Source organism: Pipistrellus kuhlii, unplaced genomic scaffold (assembly GCF_014108245.1).
Source record: "Pipistrellus kuhlii isolate mPipKuh1 unplaced genomic scaffold, mPipKuh1.p scaffold_m20_p_4, whole genome shotgun sequence".
Classification (NCBI taxonomy): domain Eukaryota; kingdom Metazoa; phylum Chordata; class Mammalia; order Chiroptera; family Vespertilionidae; genus Pipistrellus; species Pipistrellus kuhlii.
The window spans coordinates 65,091,998-65,104,857 of record NW_023425540.1 but is presented as its reverse complement, the minus strand read 5'-3'; the positions used below and the strand labels follow the sequence as shown (position 1 = coordinate 65,104,857).

The following is a 12,860-nucleotide window of genomic DNA, read 5'->3' as shown; positions in this document are numbered from 1 at the left end:
GCTAACTTGAACCAGGTCTTTTGACTCTGAAGCTGGCGGCCTGTCCACTGTGGTCAAAGAGGTTCAACTCAGAACCCAGTGATGTCTTTAAAAAAAAAATCTCAATGGAGGGTATGTTTTCCATTGATCTTTAGGGAGTGGAAGGGAGTGGGAGTTTAGGGGTCGAGGCAGAGACAAAGAGAGAGAGAGAGAAGGAAAAAAAACATCGATGTGAGACACATCGACTGGTTGCCCCCCTCCCCCGTACCTGCCCAGACTAGGACTAGGAATTGAACCTGCAACCACAGTATGTGCTCTTGACTTGACTGTGAGACAATGCTCTAATCACTTAGCAACACCAGCCAGGACCCTAGTGTTGCCTTTTAAGGAGACATATCCAGATAAGCCTTGTGGCCAAAGCCTCTATTAACTTGAGTATGTTTTATATATATATATATATATATATATATATATATATATATATATATATATATATATATAAAGTTGAAGGTAAATGAAAAGGTTTATTTGAACTTTAAAACCATCTTCTATGATGTTTCTGACCCAAACATTGAAGCATTACTTTCATATTCTCTCTCTCTCTCTCTCTCTCTCTCTCTCTCTCTCTCTCTCACACACACACACACACACACACACACACACACACACGTGCGTGTTAACAAACCTAGAAAGACTAATTATTTTCCCTGTCTCATCTAAGCAAAATGTCAAAAGAAAACAAAAGGCCAGGAGAAAAGGAAATTAGCTTGGTATAAGTCCTTTCAGTGAGAAAGCCCTGGAAGTCTAGTAGCCGCATAAGTAAGGACCATCTATTTACTTTTAAGTGCAATACACATAATTCGAGGATTATCTTAAGCCTTCCATCACCCATGGTTCTCAGGACTCTAGTTACCGTCCAAGGAGGTCGGCTTTGGCAAGGTTAATGGTGACGCCTTAGAGTAATTACTTGGAAAAATAATAAACATCATTTCCTAATTTGATGCTATGGTATCATTCCCATCGATATCCTTCCTTATTTTCATTTTTGCCCATCACAGGGAGAAAAGGAGGAAATTTAATTTGATTTACAGAGAGGAAAACAAACCTGAACGTACTTTTTTGGTCAGGGGTGGTGGGCTGTGCAAGGAGAAAAGGTCAAGCAGCTGGTTTTCATCTATCTGCCATAACTCTCTGTTTAGTTTGCACTATTAAACTCCCAAGCTTTGCTTTAATCTTAACTGCTACAGTATGCCTTATTGCAGATTCTATCGTGTCGCATCCCTGATAGGATTTCAGGCTTTGGCCAACCACCATCCCCCAGGCTGGCCTTGCCATATGGGTAGGAAATGCATCCAACATTTTTTCATTGGCGCCTGCATCATTATGTTTTGTCACCAACGGTTGTTGGGTTTTCAGTAAATTGCTGCGAACACTGTGGTTTGGGCTGTCGAGACACTCGCCTGCATTGATTTGTACACAGCCGTGTCCTCATCAGGGCCTCCCTGTCCTGTCAGCGTTTGGAGGAGGACCTAGCGTCTGTTGTCAAGGGTGGAGAAGCCATGAAAGAAAATGAAAACAGAAAGCCAGAGCAGACAATGCGGGGGGAGGGGGGGTGGGCAGCTCCCACACTCTGAGAGACAGGATCAGGAGGAGAGGGGAGAGGTAACACCTACCTGATCTGTCTTCGTTCTGTGAATCACATCTTCGGCACAGTTCTGGGATGGTCTTGAGGGATGTGACTGAGTACTAAATGGGAAGCCAGAGGAGAAAGGGGGTGAAATAACAATTTAAAATGAGAGCATGACATTCATTCAAACTGGCCAGAAAAGTCAAAACATGAGAAATGATACCTGAGTACATCCAGAATGTTTAGCTAATTTTACCCTAACTGGGATGCTCTGGTGATCTGGGAGATCCCAAGCTCTACCTATAAGCATCTAAGCAGGTGCAGATTAAAAAGAGGGCTGGGCGTTCTATCTCCCATCACTTGTGCTACTTGGAAGATGGAAGGATGCTCTGACCTTGAGGGTTCCCAGAAGGTAGCTACTGCACTTGCATTCGGAAGCCTAAGAGGGAATCTGTGTGTGAAAAGCCTGGGGAGAAGCATCCAGCTTCCTGCCGCACCCAGGGCCACCAGGAGCCACCGCTGTGTCTGCACTGACCGAACTACACAAACATCCCTCACGTTGCCACTCGCCTATTGTAGAATCTGTAATCGCCAAGGGAAATACCAGGGCAATGTTATAAAAAGCGAGGGGAGCATGGTTCTGTGTTTGAAAGCTCATCTGTCTCACATATAGATTAGACTAAACTGAAAGAAACCACCCTGCAGGTTCAGGCCCAGCACCAACGCAGGGGCTGGCTCTCCGGATAACAAATTATGACAGAAGGGGGCATAAAATCAGAAGAGTTCAAACAAATGTGAAATCAATAGCTATGATTGATGGGAACTACGCGTGGTGCCAATCAATCTTTCTTTAGAGAAGGGCGCTTTAAAACAAAATTAAAGGATGAACCCTTTCCTTCATCAAGGGGCTGTCTTCAATCACATTTTAATTCATAGAAACATTTTGCTCTATCCCTTCAGGACACGCGTTCTTATGTAAATGAGAATGTATTATGAATTACTTCACTGTTGCAAAATGTAGGAGGAATGAAAAAAACCATTTAATCTAAAAGAAAAATGATCGTGGAAACTCATTAGGATTATTGTAGCATTACAAGTGGGGAATGTGTAATTAGGGCACATTTGTCAATAAGAAGGTACTTTAGTTAGCTTGATGCTGATAGATGAAGCATAGTGTCTACATGGAGACACCCCCCATTCTCCATAGGATATCAGGATAGCAAGGCGGAGGGAGGGGCAGTTGTGGCTATTGTCAATTTCATGTCACAAGCAAATTAAATGTCCAGTACTTCCAAGTGAAAAATAAAACCTCAAGTGATTAATTAGAGAAATTACTCTTACCTGTCTGATGCAATAACATCCTGTTTGTGTTGGCCATTCCTCAGAGGACTACCAGTGCTTTAGCAAATCCACTCACACTCAGAGAGAGGGAGGGCTGCTTCTTACATCAAAAATGAACTTCAATGATTTTCTCCCTCCTACATTATGTTCTTTGGAGGTTGGGATACACAGGTACAGGAGGCACTTTTTATTTTATTTTTTGGAGGGTTACTAATAAGGTACCTTATGCTTCTAGCGAAGTACAAGGTCTCCAAGGAATCTGGTAGCTTCCTGAGACCAGCTGGTACAGGTTAAATAATTACACAGTCTATAATTAAATTAAAACTGGGCCTCTTGTTTTGGCTGCCATGTACCCAGGAAAGCACCCTTTGGCAAAGTTTCAGTCTCTCTCTCTCTCTCTCTCTCTCTCTCTCTCTCTCTCTCTCTCTCTCTCTCTCTCCTTCCCTCTCCCTTTTATTCTCCCTCTCCCTCCCCCCCTCTCTCTCTTCCAAAGCACAGTTTTAGAAGGAGGAAATTTAAGACTGCTTGTGTTGTTTATAATTTAATGATAAATTCAATAAGTTGCTGACTGGGCTTAAAGAGCTATATTTGAATAAGCCGGTGCTATCTGTAGTTCCAGCTATATGCATCCAGCTACTGCTACTCCCACCCAAAGTCAAGCATATCAGAATCTCAGATTTACGAGCTGTACTTCAGTTCTTCCTATGTGACCCCAAAGATCTACAGTGTGCAGTAACTTAACTTGATGAGGGTTAAATCTGAACAGCGTGGCTGGATGCCTGGTTGATGTGGGGACTGAGCGACAGGCAGAGACAAGCCTAGTTGATGCCCATCCACTACCTCAACCTACATCATCCATGGTGGCTTTGCCTCTCCACCAAGGTCAGACAGGAAGTCACCTGTGAAGGCATACATCTTAATTCTTTGGGAACAATGACCTTGAAGAGAAAATCATGTGCTATTCCTGGTAATGGAAATAAACAATACAGTAATCAAAGAAAAGAATGATGTGTTGGCCAGAAAAAATCAAAGTATTCGAAAATTATGAGGGTATATAAATGTCAAATTTAGCAATGAATTCCAATTTATACTGTGGACAAACCCTCCATTCTTTATAAAGACACCTTAAGAAAAAAAAATCAATTTATAGATTTGTTTCAGCTAAATACTTAAGGGATGCTGCAAAGTTGATTGAGTTTTGATGTGAAGAGGTGAAGAAGAAACACACAACTCACATAATCAACATTAAAAATCATTTCTTTATTTGCAAAATATGAGAAAAAGCACATGACCTAGGAAGTCTACCTTTGCATGAACACACTGTACTACCATCTGGGAGCTGAAAGGGAGGGCATCCAAGGCCTTCATTCCACAGGGCAGATGGCCTTTTATATGAAGCTGTCAGATCGCCAACCACCTCATTCTCAAGACAAAGGCCAGCTCCCAGGGCAGCAACTGTTGTCAGAACCAAAGCCCAATGTATCTTCCCTGTCCCATGCTCCCAACATAAGCTTTTACCAGTATATTCTGTTCTCTGGATTCCTATTATCCTTGGGTGATAAGACAGGGATGGAGGTTTGCAGATAGTTGAGAAGGATTATATTTCCTACCTCTATGTTGCTCTCTTGTATTCTTTCTCTAAAAAACTCCCTAAGATTGCCTTGTAGAAACAGCCCTTTGGATCCACTCCTCCGTCATGTCTTAAGAAAAGCTTCTACCAAAGGTCGACTAGCTGCTATGTGTTTGACTCAACCAAAGAGAATTGGAAGCACTTTCTTAGGGTCCAGCTTCTCAGCTTTTTCACCAAGCACCTACCAATATAAAATAGCATTTCTCAAATTACGAAGCAAGTTAGTGCTAAATGTACATGGATGAGAAATGTCTCTTAGGTCACAGACTGCCTCTGCTTCTTCTGTGTCCCTGTGCATTCAAAGTTTAGTTCCCCTTCTGTTCCTTTACTCTGGGGTCCCCCTTGCCTGCCATGCCTCCCTCTAGCCAAGCAAATGGAACTGTTCTTCAAGGCCAGCTAGTGTCTGCCTTCTCCATGAAATCCTGACTGATTGCTTTGTCCCTTACTGACCTTCCCCTTTTCTGCCGTTGGAAAATCAGTCTTGCCTTATGCTCTGTTGTTTCCTATATATTAATGTTGGCTCCCATAAGCACCTGAGGGAGGGCACCATCTCTGACTTATATATTACATGCATGGCACACAGGAATGTATTAACTATTTGAATGCAATACCAAGATGTACACACATTTGTTGAATCACCGGGCATGATTACAAATATGCAAAAGCATTTTTTCCCATATTTAAGTACGTGGGAATTACTATACTTGCAATAGAATTAATCAACTTTCTAAAATGCAACCTTGATCAACGTGCTTCTCTCATTCAAATCACAGCCTATAGGGCAGAAACCATATTCCTGAATAGGGCACATGAAACCCTCCATGGGTTCAGACTTATCTCTCATTGTTGTCTACTTATCTTCTGATGGTGGCAATACCAAATTTTTGTCTACTGTTTTACCTGTCTATACCTTTATACATGCTATTCCACCTATATCCAATGTCATTCCACTCATTTTTTTTAGGCAAACTGTTTTTAATTCATCACACCTGGGTATCACCTCTATAATATCTCCTTTGGTTCTCCCAGATGGAAGTAGTGCCAACTTTCAAACTATGGTTTCCTGATGGGTGGTATCACCTATCCAGAAATGTGTGAGAAATTCACATTCTTTGGCCCCATCTCAGAAACTTTGAGGGCAGAGCCTAGCAATCTGTGTTTTTACAAGCCAGTAAGGTGATTCAATATATGCTGAAGTTTAGGAACTATTGTTCTGTATTATTTTCCTATTTTAGGAATATGTCCATTACAGAACCCATCACATGATGTTTCATTTATATGTTTACCTAACTGCTTTTTATGCTTCTTGAGCATGTGCGTAATATTTTATTGATCAAAGACACTAGGCTATTGAACTGAATAAAATGAATTCCCTTACACAGCCAATGATTTTAGTGGCAATAATAGTAATGATGATAGTAGTTAATATTTACATAACACTAATCTTCTTAGAAAAATCCATAATTTCAAGTATAGCAATGTACTCATGGTATATTTTAAAGAAAAAAACACTTCCAATATATTAATAGTGCTGGCTGATGCTTAGCCTTTTGTATAAAGAACAATGGATTTGGAGTGAGAAGACTTAGATACAAGTTCCAGTTCTGACATTAATTAGCTCTATGGTTCCAGACAAATAAGTCATTTCATATTTCTGGTGCTTAACTTATTAAACCGATAAACATACAAGCTAATGTAAGTGAAATCAATTTGCAAGCTGTAAAGTGATGTTAGATGTTTTTGTCTTTTTTCTTCAACCTGTTTTCCATGTGTGTCCCACAGCCCTTCCCTCTCATCTTCACTCCACTCATGTTTTTAAGCTCAATAGATCAAGACGTGAGAATTAATGAGGCAGGAAGAGGGGCGGGGGCTGAGATGGTTTTGGAAAGGAAGGGAAGAAGAGTTCAGCTGGTCCCTGCACGTTATTTGGCTTCTCTTTGGTCTTTCCTTATCCAAAATAATCCACGGCCAAGGGCTGACACTGAAATTTAGCTTTTCAAACAACATAGACAATCCTACACATCCCAGACTACACCAGTCAATTTTGTCTCTCTGCCATGCAAAATAGTTTGAGCATACATAATAACAACGTGTGATTTCTACATTGGACTACAGGGATCTCTGACCACCCTAGATATTGTTCAGGCCTGAAAGGCTTTGGCCCTTATTCCTGATAGCTAGAGCCAGTTGGGTGAACAAGCAGACATTACTCAAATGGTAATGAGCCACAGAAATTGAAAGAACTAAAAATCCCAAGCACCTTTTCAAGCTAGAGACTTTCAAACAATGAAGGTCCCATGAAGTTTCCAAAAGAAACAATTAAGCCAGTCACCCAAACAACTATCCTGAAGTTCATGACTTTTCACACAGCTTTCCAAACTTTAGGCAGACGTCTCAACAGGCACACAATAAAATGACAAAAAATGTGTACACAAAAAAGCTGGTGACAGCAAAGATGGACAGCTGAAATGAGATGTTCAGAAACACATTTTTCTAAAATTCTGACTTCTCCAATGTCTTGCCTGTCCAATTCAAGGAGGGCATGATAACTTCACAACCTCCACAACAGATCCTGCTTCTCTGCTCCTTCTCTGAGGATGTGGTACTAACAGTCCACCCCTTCATTGCTAGCTGTTGGCTTGTGCACAGGTCTCCTCCTCTTCAGCCACTCTTTCAACATCGACTCTCTGCTCTGACCCCATAACAACAAACAAAACCCCCACCACTTCAAGACATGCTGCCTCTCCAGTTCACCCTGGGCTTTCCTGTTCATAACCATCTTTTTAAAAAAAGAAATGCCTTGCCTGGCCAGTGTGGCTTAGTGGTTGAGCATCAACCTATGAATGAGGCCATTATGGTTGTATTTCTGGTCAGGATACATGTCCAGATTGTAGGCTTGAAACCCAGTAGGGGGAAGATCAATGATTCTCTTTCATTATTGATTTTATATATTTTCCTCTTCCTTCCTCTCTGAAAGCAATAAGAAATATATTTAAAATTAAAAAAAAAAAATAATTGCCTTGGTTTTTGCCTCTACTTCCTCACCTTTGCATTTACTCTACTAACCCATGTCTTCTGTCCCTCACAGGCACGGCTCTTATTATGGCCACCTGTGAGTCTTAACAAGACAATCCAATGGGCACTGTTCAATCTTTTCATTTATAATGACCTGTTTCCCACTGCTGACCATTTCCTTCTTTAAATTCCTTAAATCCCTTACCCTTTTTAGCTCCCTTAGGTGTCCTTCTATATCTCTGAAAACTGCTTGCCAGTCTATTTTGTAGAAGACTCTCACCAGCATGAGACACACTTATGCACAGTTCCTTCCTTGGAACGTTCTTCTGGTCTCACATTCCTTGTTCCACAGGTGAGCTGGCTTCCACTATTTTAACCACCCCCTTTACAAACTACAGACACCAGTGACCTACACTTTCATATATCCTTCCCGGTCTGCCTTAAATACATTTCTTCTCACCATTCAGGCTCCATTAAAGAAAATTATTACAAACAATTCTATTGTCAAATACATTTGGTTTTTGCTCTTGTTTTTATCAAACTATTCTCCAAGTGTTTTTTTCTTTAAAGTTAATGAAATAAATTATTTTATGCTAAGATATTGCTTGTGGTTGGTATTCAGGAAAACTCAGTAACTCTTTTTTGATCATAGAAAGAGTTGGCAAGGAACTGCTCTATTGGAGTGCTAACATGTATCATCAGGCAAAAAAGGAAGCTGCACTTTGGTTAAGGTGGTGAGATCACAGTATTGAATGGCCGCCTACTTCTGTCAGAAGTGTTCATGAATGAGAAGAGACCTGGGTGAAGGGGGTGGCTAGAGGTCACCAAGGGGCCCAGTAGAGGTCATTTCCACTGCGCTGGTTACATCATGGATTCTAGAGCTAGACTGCACATACCATATCCGGGCTTCATCATTTTCTGGCTAATTAATCTTAGTTGCTTAACCTCTGTATATCAGCTTTTTCATCTGTAAAACAGATAATAATGGTACCTATAACAGAAAGTGACAGTGAAAATTGTGTACTAATAATGTAAATCACGGGGAATAGTATCTGATGCAGAGTAAGTGTTCAATAAATGTTCACTATTATTAGTTAAATTAAAATATATAAAAAATGAGCATTTAAAAATTTAGCCAAAGTAATGCTAACTACTAAGGAAAAGATTACAAATTGGAAAAGATGTATACCTTGCAGTAAGGCAGATGGCTGGACATAATACTTGTTCAATTTCTTTTTTTTTTAATATATATTTTTATTTTTTACAGAGAGGAAGGGAGAAAGATAGAGAGCTAGAAACATCGATGAGAGAGAAACATTGACCAGCTGCCTCTTGCACACCCCCTACCAGGGATGTGCACGCAACCAAGGTACATGCCCTTGACTGGAATTGACCCCGGGACCTTTCAGTCTGCAGACCGATGCTCTACCACTGAGCCAAACCAGTTTCGGCTACTTGTTCAATTTCAATGATGGTCTAATTTTAATTGTAAACTAATAATCAACAGCCATCAAAATATAAATACTGTCTGTCAAGGATGGAGTTCAATATTGTAATGAAATGTGATCCACCATGAAGTTAACCTGAAATTCATAGTCTGCTCCTGTGTTATTGTAGGATACTTACTATAAACTCTGTGAGAACACTGACACATCTGTGTCATTCACACCAAACTAGAACCATGCTTAGTACACTGCACATATTTAATAAATACTTGTGGATTAGATTGGTATAAAATCTAGTTATGCATAAGAGGTAAATAACTTTCGTTATCAATGTAATAAGTACTAGGTACGCACCGTCATCTTGTGACTGTGTTATGGTGTGAGGATTAATTTGCATATTACCTCTTTATTATGTAGCATATCTTTCTATTCTTTATCACCCTAAAATCAGGCCATAGATAATAGGGTGGTGAAGGCCTGGGGAGTGGGTGGAGGCAGAAGTGGGCTATAAGCGGTCAATGGGGAGTGGGTGGAGGCAGAAGTGGGCTATAAGCGGTCAATAGGGGGGGGGGGGAAAGGGACCTATGTAATACTTTCAACAATAAAGATTTTTAAAAAATATAATGAAATCTGGGAAGTACCTGAGTAAAAGTCTGTGCACACAAAACTGGGGTGGGTAGATATTTTAGTGCAACTGATGCCCCATCTGTAGGATGGAAAAAAAGTGAAAACTCGTTGCTAGTGAGATTTGTTTGCCACAGAATTTATTTTTCTACCAGACAGCAGTCTAAGCACCTTAGGAAAATTAATCCACTGAATTCTGAGCTACTTACTACTCTAGGGTCAAAGGGGATAGTAGAGTGGAAGGACACTTATTTATCTTGATCTCATCTAATTTGCACAAAAAAAATAGGTTATGAAATTACCAAAAAGTGTCAACCTTCATCAAAGATGCAGCCATACTGATATAGAAAAGCAACAAAAATTTCTATGCATGGAAATACAATTTTTTCCTTAGTTGTATTTGTGTGTACACAAGCACGTATGTATTTACATGTATATGTATATGTAGGTATATGTATACATATGTGTATGTGTGTATGCAGATACATATGGATATATATATATATATATATATATATATATATATATATAAAATTTAAAATTTTCTCCACAAAATCAGGGCAATTGGTAGATATGATTATTATCATTTTATAGGTGGAAAAGTTGAGGTACAGTAAAATGAAGAGATTTGTCTAAGTTCTCTTTAGTTTGTTTTACTTTATTTATAATATATATACCAACTGCATTGGTGCCAAAAAGTTATTTGCAATTGCTTCAGTGTCTATTTGGGGATAGTAATGGGTGAGATGACTGGCCCATTATACTTAACTAAGTTACTCAGAGGGGGAAGAGTCACATGGTCGAAGAGTTCTGTATATAAACCCTGACCTGCCACTTGCCCATTTGTAACCTTGTGAAAGTCATACGACATCGCTAAGCCTCATTTTCTTCATTTGCTAAACAGGGGATTAAAACAGGGGCTTGCTTTGCAGAGTCGATGTGAGGCTTAAACAAAACAACTGACTTAAAGAGCTCAGTGCTGTGTGTGGAACCGTCAACATTTGATGGCCACGAGTCAGGCTCTTCAATGGATCCCTGGTTTGGCCTCTGCATTATTCAGTTCTGTGCATGCTATTTCTGAAGACAGCAAACTGGCCTCTCTTAATAAAACACACCACACTACTAAGTACCCCACGGTAAAATGGTATTCCAGAGCATTTTTCATTTCCCAGACACAGGGCTCTGGCTTCCATAGGAACAAAGAAATCTGTGAACCCATGTGCAGTGACAGCAAGGCCCTGCGCTGACCCTCTGTGTTTACGCGTGTCGTCATCTCTCCCTCGCACATCTGCAGCCAGTGCACAGTGTTCTGCCCTTTGCAATGGCAGGATTACAAGAATGTATAGTTTAAACCCTGCATTTTGCAAAGGATGAGCATTATTTTGGAGTCTGGGAAGCTTCAAAATAATGTAAGTGCCTTCTGTGTTTTGTCTCATTAGGTAGAGGCAAAAGAAGTTCTAGTTGTGTTTTGGAACCATTATACAGCTTGTGTTTTAATTAAAACAAGAAGCAGACTCATAACTAGAGGGGGAAAATCATAAAATAGAAAGCTGATGGCTATGGCTGGGAAGAAAGAAGAGCGGTTTTAAGCTCGGGCATCTTTTTGGTAAACATCTTTTTCAAAGGAGACTTAAGGGCTGTGAGAGATGGAGGTTTACAGAATCCTAAAAATAAAGGCATGCTTGTGAGAGACTATGTTTCTCTTTATGACAATAAACTAGCAAGTTGAACACATCTTCGTTTTTCAGTGTTAGCACCTAAATAGTCACCGCTTTACCTCTAAAACAAATATAATATTTATTGCTCCCAGTCTACCTACATAAGCTGAAACAACTGTTTCAGTATTTAAAAGGTTATCTCTACATCTTTTCACATGAAATCATTATGTAAGAACAATATGATTCTGGCACATTTAAGGTATTGAACTTGAATGAGATTGCACTAGAATAGAATAATCTACCATGTTATAGAGGTTGCCAGTCAAATTTGAACTTCTTTAGTTTCATGTGGCCAAGATTGCTTATCCTCAGTACTATCAACATTTGAAGCCAGATAATTCTTTGTTGCAGGGCATTTTCCTGTGCATTTTAGGTTGTTTAGAAGCATTCTTGGTCTCTACCCACTAGATGCCAGTAGCAGCATATCCCTAGCATGAGCATCATTGCCCAGGTATTATCTGAGGATGGTAAAATTGTTCTTATGAGGACCACTGCAATAGTCTATTTTTATCTTGAAGAAGCAGTCAAGTATTAGAGCTAAAAGTATAATACTGGAGACAAAGTGTCCCTAACTAAGTGGGTGACTGTGGACAAGTTTTATAACTTGTTTCATGCTTCTGTTTCTTCGTCTGTAAAATGGAGATAATAATAATAAGTACCTTCTCCAGAGGATTGTTGTGATAATTAAAAAGGATAGTGCCTATCCTATAGCAAGTGCTCAGTAAATGGTAACCATTACTATTGTTTCAGCAATTCCAAGCACCTTCCTGTTTTTCCTTCTGGTAAAAGTTTAAATGTAGGTCAAAGATCCACACAATAAATACACAATTAAAGGAGGGAAGGTTTGAGTGCAGTTACACAATTACAGATGGATGTCTTTATTTATGTTTCAGAGTGGTCAAGTTATAGAAACTCAACTATTGCATAATCCTGCAGCCCAACTTGCTAAACAGTTTCAGTTATTGCTTAACATATTTTATTATCTTTTAAGTGGAGATTCCTAATTCATCAAAATTATGGGCTGCTGCCAGATGAGTCTTCTGTAAACACAACTGCTCTATTGCAGAGTTAAAAAAAAGTTTTTGACATGATGCCTGGTCTTTTCCCTCGAGTTCTTTCTTCACCAATGGTCAAATAAATATTACTGTATTATTCATTGAAATAATAACAAAAGCTACCATTTTTAAGAGCAACTTACCGTGTGCTAAGCTAAGTGCATCATATATATTATTTCACTCAATCCTAAAACAAAACAAACAAAACAAAAAACCTACACAACAACAAAAAACCTTAAAAGTTAGGTGAGTATCTCAGAGAGGTCAGCAAAGGTCAGAACACATCTGAAGCCCAGACTGGAGCTTTCAAAGCCTATGCTTTTATTTACTTATTTATTTTTGTGTGTTTTGTGCGAATTTTATTTTTTAAATCTTTATTGTTAGAAGTATAACAGGTGTCCTCCTTTTTTTCTCTGTTGACCCCTT

At 39.5% G+C, this 12,860-nt stretch overlaps 1 protein-coding gene across 5 annotated transcripts in view; it reads right to left on the bottom strand.

Annotated features, from left to right (window-relative positions):
* Nucleotides 1-12,860, bottom strand: part of LOC118703442 (synuclein alpha interacting protein) — a 138,236-nt gene that overhangs the window by 51,679 nt on the left and 73,697 nt on the right. For all 5 annotated transcript variants that reach the window (XM_036410386.2, XM_036410387.2, XM_045571878.1 and 2 more), the window contains one exon: nt 1,653-1,725. In XM_036410386.2, coding sequence (XP_036266279.1) covers nt 1,653-1,725 — 73 coding nt within the window. The remainder of the gene's footprint in view (nt 1-1,652; nt 1,726-12,860) is intronic.